The 17,385-nt window shown below is 36.0% G+C and overlaps 1 protein-coding gene across 3 annotated transcripts in view; it reads left to right on the top strand.

Annotated features, from left to right (window-relative positions):
- Positions 1-282: 282 nt before the first annotated feature.
- The window catches only part of fbxl7 (F-box and leucine-rich repeat protein 7), a 31,936-nt gene continuing 14,833 nt past the window's right edge, over positions 283-17,385 (top strand). The window contains exons 1-3 of one of the 3 annotated variants that reach the window (XM_026285494.1): positions 283-444; positions 611-716; positions 3,501-3,590. In XM_026285494.1, the coding sequence (XP_026141279.1) occupies positions 680-716; positions 3,501-3,590 (127 nt within the window). In that variant the 5' untranslated portion in view covers positions 283-444; positions 611-679. Of the gene's footprint in view, positions 717-3,500; positions 3,591-17,385 lie in introns of all 3 variants that reach the window. The other 2 variants (XM_026285485.1, XM_026285477.1) reach the window with 2 other exon arrangements.

The raw sequence follows: 17,385 nt of genomic DNA, 5'->3' as shown, positions 1-17,385 counted from the left end.
AAAATCACTTAAAAGAATGCGTAAAATATGAATATGAATAAATAAATATACATATTTGCTTAGATATAATTAAAATTATTTTGCTACATAGTGAATAAAATACATAGAGAAAAAAAATACTAGCCAAGTTACTACGAGCAATTAAAAATAGGTAGTGGCAGTATAAAATAGTTTTTTTATTTACAGCTTGCCATAATATTAGACATCGTGGCTTTAAAAACATTGCGTTACTGTACAACAAAGAGGGAGGATGTTAGGTCAAAGTGCCTCGCGCTCGCAGCAGACGCTGAACTGTATTCATGGTAACAGATTCTGCACGAGCGTATGCGTGCGCCTGACGCAACATGGATCTGGTTTCCAGTCTCTCCTTTGGATGACTACGCGCTGTCTGGAGACGAAGAGCCTTTAACATGAAGAAAGTGCACAACCAACACTGTATCTGAAGTAATACAGTTTTTAAACTGACGTTTGTGGAATTGCGTTTAGTTTTTACCGATTGCATAATTGTTGCTCAGACTTTTGCCGTCATTTCTCCTTTCTAGTTGCATTGAAGGATCGAACTGTGTCTGAAAGCAGTCTCTGACGGATTTTCAACACATCTTTTCTTAAGCCATACGTGTTTTACGCATATGGATACTTTTTTCCCGGAGCGCAGACGGTAGATTATGCATTCCACAGGATGGGTGCGAACAATGGCAAACAGAGCGGGAGTGAAGGTGAGTGCCAGAATCAGACTCACAGCCAGCCACAGTGCTGCTTTCTGCTGTTCAATCTCGGTGTATACAGCAGCCATAGTTGTGTCAACGTCACTATTCCCCCTCATTCTTTGTGGGCAACAGGAGCCTTGCTGCAACCTCTTTATATATAACTATATTCCAGTGCATACTTGTCATTTTCTGTTTTAATATTTTGATAGAATTTATACCTCAGAATGTCATCCTTACTAATGCATGCTTAAAAGAAATGTAAATGTATGTAACATTATTCATTGTTTCCAGGTTTTGAGATTTTTGTTGTTTATGCTTAACAAATCTTGCTACAAATCTAAGTATTTATATTATATAGTGCCTTAAAAAAAAAAAAACTAGGAACTTAAGAATATATATATATATATATATATATATATATATATATATACATATACATATATACATATATACATATATACATATACATATACATATACATATATATATATATATATATATATATATATATATATATATTCTTAAGTTCTCATAAAATAATTTATGAGAACTTAAAAGGTTTGAGTTTGGAGCTAATAAGAAGCGAGTGTGTGCCAACATCAGAGCTCTCAATGCAAGCTGAATGGTTTTACTAAAGTAACCATTAACGCAGGGTGTGTGTGCTTTAATAAGATAGAAATGAAGGCCTAACACAAACTATCTTCTTAGCTTGTGGGCAGATTTCTACATTTTTCACAACATATGGGTATATGACTGATTAAAGGCCAGGCCAGAGGCCGTCAGTTACACTACGGATGCTGAAAGTCGCTACTGATCATGTCCTAATAACCATGAGCAGTCATGCCAGAGATTTTACTCTCACAGAGTGAGTTCTTGGCTGCGTGAGAGACTTGTGGTCTTTTAAAGTACACCAGATTTCTCTGGAAGGTCAAGGTTTGGCCTCAAGACTGGCATTCAGTGAAAAAACCAAGAACACTCCCCACACGCATGCAGCTCTCCAATTTACATATTTCACGTAACACATAACTTTTGCAATGTTTGCTTTTATGTTTCGCTGTTGAGGTTCTTGGAATGTTCATATTGTCTGCTGATTAGATCATTTATTTCTGATTAGTTTAGTTATTTCTGCTTAGGACCTCCCTTGATATAACTGAACATAGTAAGACAAAATCTGCAATTTGTAAGCCAACAAATAGTACATGTGCGCTTTTCCATGTTAAGTGCTGTTTAAGTGGCTTCAATGCATTAAGAACATACTATTGTTTGTTCTAGTCTCACTTATGAGACGTTTGTCAAGAGTACCAGTTTTTCTTTATTTTTGTAAGTGTTCAGTCACATGAGCATAGTACCTACTTGGTTGGTTTAAGGCTTTTTTTTTTGTTAATGTAACACTGCGATCTTCGGAACTGGTTTAGAGTGTCTTTCTATGTAACATTTGTACCTTGCATTTAAAAAGGTATTAACCTACACGCTGATTTTATTATGAATACCTTGCTCCTCATAAAGTAGGCCTCAGTGCTGTCTCCATAATCATAAAAAAGCGCTTGCTTATTTTTTCAAATTTCATGTGAGTATGGTTGAGGATTTTTGCCAATAGCTTTGTAGAATTCCATCAACGTCATGTTTGTTCAGTCAATTAATCTCATCAGCAATGAAGCACATTCTTCAGAAACAATGAACAATAAACAATGCATGTGTTGTAACTAGACGTTGCATTCAAGTATAGTGTCTGAGCAGATTCCACTTTGCTTCACTGATTTCACTGGTCATTAAAAAGAAACTTGCCTGAAATGTCTTAAGTGATATCACTAGGAGACTATTTAGTGCAAAACAGGTTTGTTTACCGAGCAAAACACATTTTTTGCTCGGCAATGTGGAAGCTCCATCAGTCAGGCCATTTATGGTCAAATAAAAGCTTATGGGGTTGTGTTCTCTCTCTCATCGAGACTGTAAACATGCTTCATATGTGACCTGATGCTCTCGAGTGCCATTGAAACAAACAGGAGTGTTTAGGAAACTTTCACACCAGGGCTTGTTGTTTTAGGTTTACCGATGTCGAAAAAAACAGAAATACATTTGTTCTGCTGGTTATTGGCTGTGTCGATTCAAAATAAATCAGAAAACAAAGAGGAATCAGCACAACTAACCAAATTGCAAATTAGAAGAAACACGAGGCTTAGGTTTACTTTTGTCTTTCCTAATTTGGAATCAACTTTTCAGATATTATAAAACAAAATGCTTTCTCGTGGAGCGTTCCAAAGAAGTTCGTCATCACAAAAAATAAATAAGTAAATAAATAAATAAAAGTTGTTTTGGTTTCTAGTTTCCTAGTAACTTTGATCACCTGATTATATATATTTTTTTATGTGATGAAATTTAGCAGGGACTGTGTTTATTTAGACAGTTTTTCTCCAATGTGAGTTGTAAGACCGCTTTAGCTTTCATTTTTTTTCTTGTCCCTGCCATTCGGGAGGATCTGTGGGAGGCATCGGGTTTGTTATTCTAAGTTTGTGATGGACAGAAAAAGAATGCCTGGCATTTATCATAAGATTTGGTGAACCCTGTCGCATTGACTTCTTTTGAACATTACACAGTCATGTGTTATTTGTGCACGCTTGTTTTGTGTATTGTGAGCATTATATACATACACGTATGATTATGCTAAATAGAAGCTGTGCTGATGTTTACATAGAACAGTATATCTTTCTATGTCTTTTGCTTTTTAAGGCGAGTATGTTTCTTTATTAGTGTTGGGTGTCCTGATGTGTCCTGGGGTGTTCTTTGTGATTTTAGGGAAAGGCAGTTCCAGTATTTCCTCCGACCTGAGTTCAAGTACAGATCAGACATCAACCAAAGCTCCAAAGAATGCAGCTACCAGTGAAGGTAGGCATATGGTCTTCATTAACCTTCACTAGCTAGCCTTTGGTTTTTTCTTGTTTTGCTCCTTTTGACTTGTTGATTATTTTGCTGGACCTTTTTGTTGTTGTTGTGAGGCTATAAAATCGTAAAAATAAACTGGCCTTCACAAATGCTGTGGAGAACATGTTTATTATTATTATTATTATTATTATTATTATTATTATTATTATTATTATTATTATTATTATTATCTAGTCTGCGTGTGCAGTGTGGAAGGTTGTTCTCCAGTGAGGGCATCCTCAGAGCCAACCTGCGGTGTGTGTGTGTGTGTGTGTGTGTGTGGTTGCGGCCTGCAGTATATCCAGCCCTCAGTGAGATCTCGTCTCTCCTCAGCCTGTCCGCAGTAATGTCAGAGCGGTTCTTCCAATGACTGCCTCTGTGGCTTTGATTTACACCAGCTCCGCCTCAAGCATCGCAGATGGGAAGACGCTGTAGCCTCTATATAGACCAAGTTTCATTGTCTCTCTCTCTGCTTACAGTTTGCAAGGTGTTAAAGGTATAGTTCACCCAAAAATGTACAATGGGGCTCGAAAGTTTGGGCACCCTTAACATGCTTTAAGTATGATCTCTCTTATTTTTTGAAAATTACTCATATTTTCAAAGATTCTGCAATGGGTGCCCAAACTTTCGAGCCCAACTGTAAATCCTGTCATTATTCAGATACTTATATATGACTTCCTCTCTTCTGCAGAAAATAAAAGATATTCTGAAGAATGTTTTCACTGGTTTATCTATATAATAAAAGTCAGTGGGGTCCAAAACAACAGTGTACTCTAGTGATATGAACACCATTCTATTATCATATCATGGTTTTGCAGAAGAAAGAAAGTCATACAGGATGGGAAACACATCATTTTTGGGTGAATTATCCCTTTCAAAGTCTCTTTTAATGTTTGTAAGCCTAGTTAATGTTACTGCACTGGACATATTGAAGCTATTAAAGTTGGATAGGAGAAAATATTTTAACATGAAAAATGACACAGTTCTCCTTTCAAAGTAATATTACACGTGACATTTACAGCTTATAGGGAAGTTTAAAATAAAACGACAGAACCAAATTAGCAAACCCTGTTTATTCAAAGCTTGAAACTAAACCCACATGAATTGTGGCTGGTCATTTAGTCTCCACATGTTTGCATTTTACAAGGGTAGTTTATGAAATGTATTGTGGACAAACTTGGGAGTCCCTTTTTTTAGTTTAGAGTGCTAGCGAGGCGTTTTTGTGTCTTGAGTTATTTCATTTTAATGTGTATCTGTGGCTCTTCATTGTTTGCCACTGCTGGGATGGAAAAGCCTAGCCACTCATTTGCTCCACACTGAGTCATCTAGCCTCACGGTGTATCAAACCGAGAACTAAACTTGCCACTGTTAGTAGTAAGTCATGGGGCTGTTTGACTGAGGAGAAGTGGGCAGAGCAGCTTCAGAGCTGTCAGATAGTATTGTGATGAGAGAGCACCCTTTCCTACCAGCACTTCCTCCCTGATAACCTCACAGGAGCTTGAGTCCTGATGCTTGCGCTGTGCTGTGTTTTATTGTGATTGAATGTGTTAGAGTGAGCATTTCAGTTTTACACTTTCAAAGATCAGTTACTTTAACTGGCATGTAGCACAGCATTTCAAACCAATCTGAGCACAACGAACTTTTGAACTCACTCATGGGTTGCTATTATTATTAGGCTGCATAGTAATAGTCAGTTATAACAACAATAACAATAATATCAACAACAAAAAAGATTATTATTAATATTACTATTATTGAATAATGCTATTAGGAATGCTGCCCATTTAACCCTATAAGACCTCCCTGGTTTTTAAAGTTATCTTAGCTATGGATGAAGAATAGGCCTACCGCTTTTTTTCAATTGAAAGAATGATCAGTTGCAAAAAAGTACCATGTTAATGGTTCCTCCATATACTTAAATGCTTACCTCATGATACAGTACCATTCAGAAGTCTGAAATAAGTGTTTATTTTTTTTATTTTAAAGAAATTATTATTATTATTATTCAGCAAGGATTCATTTAATTTATCAAAAGTGACGATAAAGGCCTTTACATAATTACAAAAATATTTATTTCAAATAAATGATGTTCCTTTGAATTTTTCTATTCATCAAAGAATTGTGAAAAAGTATCAGTTTTGTGATACAACTGTTTTCAACATTGATCATAAAAAATGTTTCTTGAGCAGCAAATCAGCATATTAAAATGTATATATGTATATAATGTAATGTAAATAGAAATACAGTTATTTCAAATTGCGGTTATACATAATATATTAAACATATTTCACAATATTACAGTTTTTACTGAATTTTCTGTCAAATAAATGCAGTCTTGGTGAGAATACAATATTTCTTTTAAAAAACATTACAGAGCATTCCTAAATTGTACAATCTTGTGCTGTACAATGATACTGACACAATATGTATAAATCTTCTAAAGAAGTTATAAATCTACTGTAGCTATACATGCAAAACTCTTGTTTTAAAGTATGTAGCCAGACCAGACGAGAGCATGGACAAAATCTGTATAAGATGTAATTAGCTTAGCATGCTTTGCTAGTCCTGCTGGAAGTAATCATTAGCCCCTTGCTAGCTACATCTTTAAGAAACATATGTTCTCTGTTTTAATCCCCGAGCTGTAAACTACAACTCTTAAAGATGACCCAAGGAGCTTTTCACGAGGCTGCACGGTTCGTAGTACATTTGGAGGATACTCTTGATTTCGGCTAAGACCAAGCTGATTTATCAGAAGAAGTTTGTTTTAAATTATACGTCAAGGTTATTCCAAAGCAGGGCATGTTCAGCTGTTTTTAATTAAATGAGCTGATGGGAATGTAGTTCTCTTACATCTGAATTGTTCACCGTAGACTTCCCTTATTTTTGTAACAGTTTGTTAACTTATTAGCGATGACAGATGTTATACATCACGTCAAATATCTTCCATTCTTCAGTTCGGACCTTGAAATTGGTGTTTGAAACATTCATCCAAGTCTATGATTTCCATCCCTTCAATACTTTTCTCCCTAGACATTACACTAAGGCTCTTACTAAGCTCGAAATAGTTTTGAATTCATGTATGAAAGACTGTGAAAGTAAAAACGTACGTCAGGCCAGTGGAATTCACTCTCCTTGACTGTGGGTTTGAAGGGAGGGCAGACTCACTCCCCAAAGGAGGAGTAGTCTTTATTAGATTAGAAAATTGTTCAATACAATGTTGGAAAGTTGAGAGTGGTAGACATTTTATTAGCTTCATATTCATATATCAGTCGGTCTATGTAAACAAATGAAGGAACACTTTGTGTTGTGCATGTCTTCAATTTGGAAAGCTCTTGAGCAGGGCCCACAAAGCAAGATCCTTGTTGCCTCAAGGTTCGCAAACTAATTTAGTAAATCATATAGTAAATAATTTGTGATATTTCACTTGTAGCGCAGTTAGGCAGTTAGGTGCAGGACAACCAAAATAATAACATTAATTTTATTTAATATTAAAATAATTTTTATGATGCAGTTAGTAACAACCATAACAAGGTCCTGTTTATCAAGATATGTTTGGGTGATCGGATCACAAGTAGTCAAGGGAGACACATTTCCGTTTATACATGGTGTATTAATATCAACTTTTGACCATTTCTCTCCTGATTTTTTTGCAGGCTGAGTTTGTGATCAATTTACATAAGAATGCAAAAGGGGACACGATAAATGATACAGAGAACAGCAGCTTTTATTAACTTACGATTTCAGCAGGCTAAGTTTAAATCTGTCTGACTAGTGCACTTCAACAACATGTACCGTAATGGCAGTCTTAGTGGCTGTTTCGAGTGCGTTCAACCACATGAGCGTTTATACAACGAAAGCAATCCGGTGGAATGCATTTTCGGCTACCTCTGGAAGTGACTGAAAGTGGACAAGCTCAAAACCTTTCAGACCCCATTTAAACTGCATAAAGCTTTGGATCAAAAATGCATCTTAAAGGTTTTGTTCACCCAAAAATAAAAATTAGGCTGTTTTTTACTCCCCCTGTGGCAGGTGTATATGACTTTCTTCTTTCTGACGCATCCACTAGCTCACTTTTGTACACGGAAGCAGCTCCAGGAGGATGATGAATGAGGTTGGCGTTGCACATGTGCCGGTGAGTCTCTTTGTCACTTCGGAGAGGCGCATGTGAAAGCCTACCTCCATACGTCATCCACCCAGAGCTGCTTCCATGTACAAAAGTGCTTATTACGTTTTGAATATGCATATTTTTCTTACAAAAACACATCAATTTGCCATAGGAGGCCTTTGTTCCAATTGTGTGAGGCCCTTTTTTATGGATGGGTGCTTTTTATTTTACTTCTTTTTGACTGATGTATGCAACACCTGCTGGGAGGCATTAAACAGCTTGAAAGATCAAGCTTTTAATATAACTCTGACTGGATTTGTCTGATAGAAGAAAGTCATATACATCGAGCCATACAGCCTAAGTGGTAGTATACCTGTAATAGGAAAGGGAAGGTCACTGTAACAGATCACGTGGTGTTTAACTATCACACGTGGGAACAACTATTAAGGCTGTCTTGTACTCTAAAGTGATCTGATAAAGAAGGGTTTATGTTGCTGTGCAAAGTGCGGGTCATCTTAGTCTTCTTTTCATGCAGAAATCTGATCTCGTGCGTGCTGAGGAGAGAGGAGTCAGGGTTGAGTTGAAGTTCATGGTGAGAGATACTTTTCCATGTCGAAGAGGTGTCTCGGGGTCACACACACACACACACACCCTCGTACTTGCATATATATTAATCTCTTTAATGTGGTTGCTTATGTGGCTGCTGGCTACACTCTGTACACACTGACTGATACTGCAGATAATATCTTTTGATTTGAAGGACTGTTGATGCATGCAGCGCTATCATAAATATGAGGAGTTTGTTTTTCCAGGTTTACATCAAATGTTTCAGTAAGACTCAAGTGTGCATTTAAATTTGAAAAAGGTGGATTTGTGGTTTAGTTTCCATACCTGGAAACTTGGGAGTTTATGGAAAGAGTTAGATTCTAGTTAGGATTTTAAAACCTGAATAAGACATTAAAAGGTCTCTGTAGGTCTCCATTTGTCAACATTAGATCTATTGCTTTGGAAATATTTAAGTGAACTGCTATCTAATGAGTCCATTTGCAAATCCAATGTTGTTAGAAAATAAATTAACATTCCTTGACCATTAATAAAGAAAAATTATTTACACTAAAAATTTTAAATAATCTGTTGACATGCGATTTGAATGAGGCATAAAACAGATATAAAGTGACATGTTTTCTTTCTGCATTCATTGCCAGGCAGCTTCATTGCTCTGTAGATGGGATTTATATCAAATCTTCACTCTGCTGAGAATTAATTCTGTAAAGATTTGCTTTGTAGAACACTAGAGCGAGATTGTTGGTACTCTTAACAATACACAGGTACATATGGTTCTTTGTATATATATATATAAATGGAAATGAACTATTGCATGCTTTTTCCTGAGCAGAATAAGTGGTTGTGACTCACAGATAAAGCAATGCAAAAAAATCATTTTCTATTAATGCGTTCTCTGTTCAATTATTTTAAAAGTGATTGTCCAGTTAGTGTGTCCAGTGACTCCATATCTAGTATGAATGAATGGAACGATTATGGAGAATACACTGAATTGGAAACACTGAAAATGGAATGAAGATGAAAGTTGGGTGTGACTGTCAGATCAAGCAGATCTTTCATTACAGACATGAAAAATCGCAGTCTATGGCCAACAGTTTCACAGCTGTTGCTGGGTCAGTTCAGGTCCTGCTATGCTTTAGATTTCCTGCCTTTGCTCTAGAGGTACAAAGCACCTGATTTAAACTTAGTAGAGTAGTTCAGTTTGCACTTCTTCTGCGAGACTCTAGTTCAAGTCCAAGTTTTATTATCTGAGCTCTGGATGGCCTGGTCTGGACAAATTGTCTTTGGCATGACACGGAGTGGGTGTTGGAGAGAAGTCATTGGTAAGGAAGTATGCGGTGCAACACGATAGGATTTGTGAGGTTCCACCCGGAAGATGGCCTTCATAAGTGTATGCCGAATAATCATTTAAGCTTTGAGCTGTGGTGGGAAAGAGATAAAACAGTCTTTTGAACTCATCCGCGGCTCTTCCATGAGAAGGCCAGCCAGATTTACGAGTCCAGAACTGGATTAATGGCATGGATAAAACAAGATCTGAGAGAGTTGTTGCTTAGCCGCTTATATAAGTTTTTGTGACTTCATTATCCTGCAAAGCCCATTGTGAGTTCTGAACTTGGAAAAAAATGTTTAGACTATAAAAATACGTTGTAAAATCTCTGAAAGGCCATGTTATTTCAGCACTGTCCCACAGGTCATTACAAGGTGACTTGCATTTTAAGGATAAATTTGAGCTTCATCATTGTCCCCTAAAATTATGCTGAAAATAATTATAATGCAGATTTGCAAGTTTCTTTTATTAAGAAGGCAGTTTGCACTTGCACAATTGGGGTTAGAAAGATTTTATATGTTTTCAACAAAGTCTTAATTATTATAATTTAAAATAATTGTTTTCTATTTGAATAGATTCAAATTAAAATGTAATTTACTCCTGTGATGCAAAGCTGAATTTTCAGCAGTCTTCAGTGTCACATGATCCTTCGGAAATCAGTCTAAAGTGCTGATTTGCTGCTCAAGAAACATTTCCTATTGTTATCATCAGTGTTGAAAACAGTTGTGCTGCTTAATATTTTTGTGGAACCTATTATACATTTTTCAGGACTCTTTAATGAATAAAAAATTCAAAAGTTCACTATTAATAGGAAATCTAAATCCTTTGTAAATGTCTTTATTGGCGATCAAAATAAAAGTGCAAAAAGGTTTTAAGTAAAAACAAACTATTTTTCCTGAAAGTGTATGTCATGTATATTTATGCTTAGTGGAGTATTCGGCCATAGAAGTGAGATCACTATGTACGCTTTGTGTAGAAGCTCACTAGGTTTTGAAACATCTCAGACACTATGAATGACTATTGAAAAATGTATTTCTCCATTTGGCAACCTTTCCCACTAGTTGGTTTTACCGAAGTACCTGTGGTGTTGAAAACTGCTCAGCAGCAAAAGGAAGTGATTGTTTTTCAAGGGAAATGTTTCACAGGTGTCTGTGTTACAATCCTTCCCAACACAAGGTTTCCCTGTTTAACAAAACGATATGGATTTGGACTGCTGTTTTGTTTTTACCTCTGGATGTATAAGGTGAAGTTTAGCCCAGAGTGTCATGACAAAGCTCTGTGAGGAGGAGAGTTTGGCCTCAGCTGAGGAGAGAGGGACCTGCAGCAGGAGAGCAGGGGCTGATTTATCCCAGGCTTTGGGCTTTAGGTTGTAGGTGTATTTTCTTTGTCTGCCTGTTTTCACTGCTGCAGAGATTCAACAGTATACTTTTAAGAGAGGAAATGCATTTGATGTCTGTAGAGACTTGGCAGAGATCGGCATTTAAAGATTCCCATACTCAACCACACATTGTTTTTCTTTCCACAGAGCTTAAGCCTTTCCAAGACTGACAGAGGTTTGGTAATGCTGCAGGTTTTCAATATTTGAGTCATTCTCCTACTGCTATTTTTCCCCATATAGTGCATTAATAATATAAAGGCAGATATGCACATGGTATTTCTTTAGGCTGATCTCATGAAAGTATATTTCAGTAGCACAATTTTCTGTTTCTTTTTGGCTAACTATTTATACGAAAAAATTATTTTGGTGTTCATGATACGCATTGGTTAGGTTTAGGGCTGTGGGGTAGATGCGTATTGTATATTCACCAAACTGCAGATCATATGCACGCAAAAACTGAGTATTATATGCAAGTCAAACACATGCATATCACATGCATACCAAAGTCAATTTCTGCGTAAAAATAGCACGCCAAATAGAAACAGAAAATCGTGCTGTTGATATACATTTTCATAAGACCAGGCTCATTTCTTGCAGGCTAAAGCGCCATGGACTAAAAATCAATAGGGATGCACACAGATATTAAAATTAAGGCTAGTATGATATTTATAATTGATAATTATTTTCACTTAGGCCTACTGAAACAATGCTATATTTTTTTCGGTCCCACTTTATATTAGGTGGCCTAAACTACTATGTACTTACATAAACAAATAAGTACAATGTACTTATTGTGTTCATATTGTATTGTAAAACACTTTTGCTGCTATTGAGGTGGGATAGGGGTAAGGTTAGGGAGAGGGTTGGAGTTATGGGTAAGTTTAAGGGTGGGTTAAGGTGTAAAGTATGGGTCAACAGTGTAATTATAAATGTAATTACAGAAATTAAATACAGTATGTATTTACATGTAGTGTTTTTTTTTAAATATAAGTACATTGTAAAAACATGTATGTACACAATAAGTACATTGTACTAAATTATTAATTAGCAGTTAAGGGCACTTAATATAAAGTGGGTCCTTTTTTTCTATATTAATTATATCACAATTATACACCATAATGTCTAAAAACTGTAAATAAAAATAAAAAAAAAATTAATTGACTGAATTTAGGTCTTACATTATAATGTCCTGCTTTAAAAACAGATAATCATTTTGATATTTGCTTTACACTTTTATCATCATTGGTGGTTTTTAGTGGAATTCTTATAGAATTATTATTTGTGGAATTGGATACAGACTGGTAAGATCTGTCACTGGACACCCATGATTGACAACATTTAAATCCTTGATTTTAAACCATGCTGTGCAATATCCAGTTTTATTTGACAGATTTATTCTTATCAAGTTAATTTTTTTTTCATATTTATTCATTTTCAAATTATATAGTTTAATATTGTTATATGAAATGAATATTCATTAATTTCAGCAATTTTATGCATATGTTTTTACTATCCTTAAATCCTTAGATTTTTTTATATTATTGTATTATTACTTTATGTATTAAATTACTGGTATTTTTAAAGATTATCTTAAAATAAGCATTATATAATGGAAAAGGTGTCAAAATAAATGATACATACAAATAAACTATTAAATATCTAATATTGACTGATGCAGATAACTGAAAACAAAAAAATCTAATATCAGTTGTCAATACAGTACTAATTTATCATAATTAATGTGATTAATTTGTGTTAAGTAGCTTAGCTGTGTTTTTTCTGTTTGTTTCATTTATTTAAAGACAGATTTTCAAATGAGCCACTGACCACTCATAAAGAGCCTAAAATCAGATTTGATTCTGGGCCAGCTGCTTTAAACTCTTGTAAACTCTTCAAAAGACTTGGCGTTCATGCCAAATGACAGGATGATTACAGTGACCACAGCACACCCCTGATTAGTGACATGTAGTTATGTGAAGGAGTAGGATGCTTCGCTTACAGTATATGGTGAAAGAATAAACAAGACCCCCGCTGGACCAGTTTGATGGGGTGGTCCTTTGGTGTGGCATTTATGTAGATACCCAGTCTGCCATCTTTTACTTCAGAACCACCATTATGGGAATGTAGGTGTGGTAGCATGAAAACTGTGCTCAATAATGGCTTATCTAAAGTCTTTTGTGTAATAGTAATTTCCAGGAAAAATGACAGAAAGGAGAATCATCAGCATTTGTCATTCTGCATAACTGATATATGTGGAATGCACAATGTCTCCTCTTGGAGCACAGAGACCTTTGTCTCTCACGGTTGTTTCCTGTAATGGGAAACAGTAGAGAGAACAGGAAATCAGTAGGCAGTTATTTCCATTGTGGCCTAACTACCCTGGTGAGGTCATTACTTCCTTTTAGGAGGCCAGGAGCTGCTTTATAGAAGCATAATCTCCAGTATGAATGTGAAATAATATTGGAATTCTTTTAAATGGACTGGTTGGTTAGTTGGAGAATTGAAATATGAGTAAAATGTACAGTATTTTTCTATAAAAATGTGTGGTTAGAGATCTTCCCTTTGGGAAGCAGATAATTTATTCACAAATGAAAATCCTCTAATCATTTATCCTGTTCCTATGTATGACTCTCTGGCATCTGTGGAGCTCAAATAAAGATATTTAAAAAAATAGTTTTAGTTACCATTGCCAAAATAATACCTTGCAACATTTCTCAAAATATCTTCTTTTATGCTCCACAGAAGAAATATTCAGTAGGTTTGGAAGGAATCGAGGTTGAGTAAATGACACAATTTTGATTTTTGGATGAACAAATGTTATTTTAGGTAAGGGCAATTTTAAGTCCCATTTGATGTATGGAACAGGTCGGTGGAAGACAGATAACCTGTAATATTTCGTCAAGACGGTGACAGGAACTCTGTAGAAGTACTCCAGTCTTTTTCTGGATTAACAGTATGTTTCCATTTAGCCATGAAATGCGCAGCCCAGATTGCATATTAGCTCTTTTAGGTTTTAGAAATTAGATCAGCATAGCACTAATAAGAATCTATGAATAATGAGCTTTGAGGCCAAATGTTTTGGCTGCTTTTCATAAGGCAGAGGGATTGTTTGCGTTCAGCCTGGCATCTGACAGCCACTGTGAGATTTGGTTGCTTCGTGGGCTAGCCAATCACAAGTCAGTATGACTAGTTTCTTAGATTTTACTAAATCTGTTAATTCTTTGCCAAAAGATCCATTGAAAGACATATTTGTGTAGAAACTTCATCTCCATGATCTTGTGGAACAACTCACAAAAAAAAAAAATGACTCACAAAAAATGTTTCATTGTCTTTGCTGTGCACACAGTTTCTTGTATTTAATTTTCTCCGGACGTCATCTGCTAATGTAGAAATTTGTGTGCAGGCAGTGTGTACATGTGGTTAATTTGTGTAAGGGGGCCCAGGCCAGGATGAGGGTGATCAGGCTTCAGACTGTTTCTCCAGATCCTCTCTGCTTTATGCATCACCAGCCAGACTCTCCAAACTGGGGAGGGGAGCGAATGAGAACAGGGCAGACTGGTTAGGAACATGAAATGCCTTTCCTTCGCCTCTTTTACTGTGGCAAAGCCCTGGTTTGAACACCAGATGTTTGAATATTTCCTTTATGATGTTTTTGATTAAGTAAGATGAGTCCTGGACCCATAAGAAGGAATATTTCTAGAACAATATTTATAGTGACACAGTTACTTCACTTCTTTTTAATATGATAATTAGAGAGTGAAAACATCAAAAAGATGCAGTGGTTTGACTTCTCATTATACTGTTATGCACGGAATAAAATAAACAAACGAAACACAAATTGTATGCTCATGCCGGAAACATGTTTTTCAGCACCTAACACTTTGATACCTGATACGGCTTAAGAAGGTGAACTTTTGAACAACATTTGAACTGTGCAAAATTTTTGCTCCCACCATTTTTATCTAGTTTTTAACATGAAAGATACTGCGAACACCTGTAAATTGCTTATTAATATACAGTTTAGTGTCAGAATAAAGAGGGGTAACGTGAGTGATTAGTCCATGTGCTCGCTGGTAGTGCATGAGCACAGCTGCTCTTAAAACGCACAAGCGCTGCAGAGCCCCAGAATCTCGCATGAGAAGCTCCAAAGGCATTTTAATCAAAACAAGATGCCCCTCTGGAAGCTGGAAGGGGCACAGCTGAGACCTATGCAGGACCAGCGTCTGTCAGGAACTGTGGTTTAGACTGACAGATGAGCCAAGCGCAGGAGTGCCAGGTCTGTCAACAACCTCTGAACGAGTCAAATGCTGCCGCTGCAGATGGAAAGATCCGTCTCTGCTGTCATGTACCCTAGTACTTATACATTTAAGATTATTTCATTCCTTGGCATGACGTTTGAGCTTAATAGTTCTGACACTTAAGAAAGCAAGTTTGGCTGAATCGAAGTCCTGCAGCAATGGTCTCTGGCCCCCGCCTCCACAATGTTGCAAGTTCCCGGGGTTGCGATGTGAGATCAGATTACTGTCTGCTGCCAGAGGTCACACTTGGTGTCAAAGACACATCAGAGACACATCTGAAGACATTACATTTTGTTTCTTTTAACTAAAACACTGAATTGTAAGAATGGGAGATTAGGTTGTGAGACTGAACTGCACGCAGAGTATGTGAACTGCACTGAGATATATATATGTGTGTGTGTGTGTGTGTGTGTGTAGATAAAGAGAGAGAGTTTATATAGTTAAATACGATTTGTGAAGAAAATGGGTTGTGGATGCTTTTGAAAAGTTTATAGAGAGAAGAGAGCGAGAGAATGAGGTATTTTTATGTTTTTGAAAGAAAGCTGTTATGCTCACAAAAACTCATAAAAACTGTTTTATTATGTATATACATATTTTAATTTAATTTATTCCTGTGTTGGCAAAGTTGAATTTTCAGCAGCTATTACTCCAGTCTTTAGTGTCACTTGATCCTTCAGAAATCATTCCGACCCTCTCATCTTACTTCAAAAAACACATTATTTTCCACATACTGTACATTATTGTTTCTCCTCTATGCCTGCCTTTCTGAAACGCATTGATTTTTACAAAGCTACTCGGTCTGAAAAGCAAGGTGTGCTCTGATTGGCCAGCTATCCAGTGCGTTGTGATTGGCTGAATACCTCAAGCTTATGGCGGAAATGTTACGCCCCTTAACATATTGTTATGCCGTGTGTCCTGCTGTTCTAACAAATAACGCTACCGATCAGATTATGCTACCAACATTGTACTTATCCTACTGGTAGGTGTACATGATAATAAAAGGTTTTGCTTCGGAATTATGCTACCGTATGTTTTAATGGGAGGTAGCAAAATCTCACAGGGTAGCACAGATCATCAGAACACCAGCGCGATGAGACAAAGCCACTCTTTTGGAAGACCAAACAAAGTATTTTTGCTTTCGCAATGAAACACACTGCCTCTCAGGGACGGACTGGGACTGAAAAACGGCCCTGGACTTTGACTAGGCCCGGCCCAAAGCAATCGGCGCGCGTAAACTGGACAACAACAACAATAACGCCTGGCATGAGTGTCACAAGACTTTAATTGTGGCTCATGATACCATACCATCCAAAATTATAGCAATAGCACTGATGTTGACTAGATGTTGAGCTGGAGTGGGTGTCTTTCTCTGCTTTTGGTGTAAGCTCAACCTGAATAAACAAACAATGGAATGGATTAAAAAAAATAAATGAAAGGGTATATTCCATGCTGTCTTGAAATGAATTATTGGTAACACTTAAGAATAAGTTTCCATTAGTTAATGTTAGTTAACTTTCTTTAACATGAACTAAGCAAGAACCATCCTTCTACAGCATTTATAAGTCTTAGTTCATGTTAATTTCAACATTTACTAATGCATTATTTAAATCAAAAGTTGTGCTTGTTAACATTAGTTAATGCACTGTGAATTACCATGAACTAACAATGAATAACTGTATTTTCATTAACTAACATTAACGAAGGTGAATAAATACAGTAATAAATGTATTATTCATTGTTTGTTCATGTTAATTAATACATTAACTAACATTAACTAATGGAACCTTATTCTAAAGTGTTACCAAATTTATTACTTAATAATCTTAATTTATGCAGTAATTAATCTTACTGCACATATAATAATACCACATTTAAATGAAAATACACCATTACAAATGTAACTTATGTATTCAAAATTGGAAACCAGCTATATGAAAACAATTTTAAGCATTAACTGTAATGTTATCAACATTTTTAAAAGTAAAAGCACAACATATTTTTTAATATTAGCTACTGCATGTGTCATTATACAGCTAAAATGTTGAAGTTTAGCTGTTTTAACTACTGTAATCATTAAAAACCTAGCA

Source organism: Carassius auratus, chromosome 2, assembly GCF_003368295.1.
Source record: "Carassius auratus strain Wakin chromosome 2, ASM336829v1, whole genome shotgun sequence".
Classification (NCBI taxonomy): domain Eukaryota; kingdom Metazoa; phylum Chordata; class Actinopteri; order Cypriniformes; family Cyprinidae; genus Carassius; species Carassius auratus.
The sequence above is the reverse complement of the archived record's forward strand: the minus strand, read 5'-3'. Positions and strand labels throughout refer to the sequence as shown.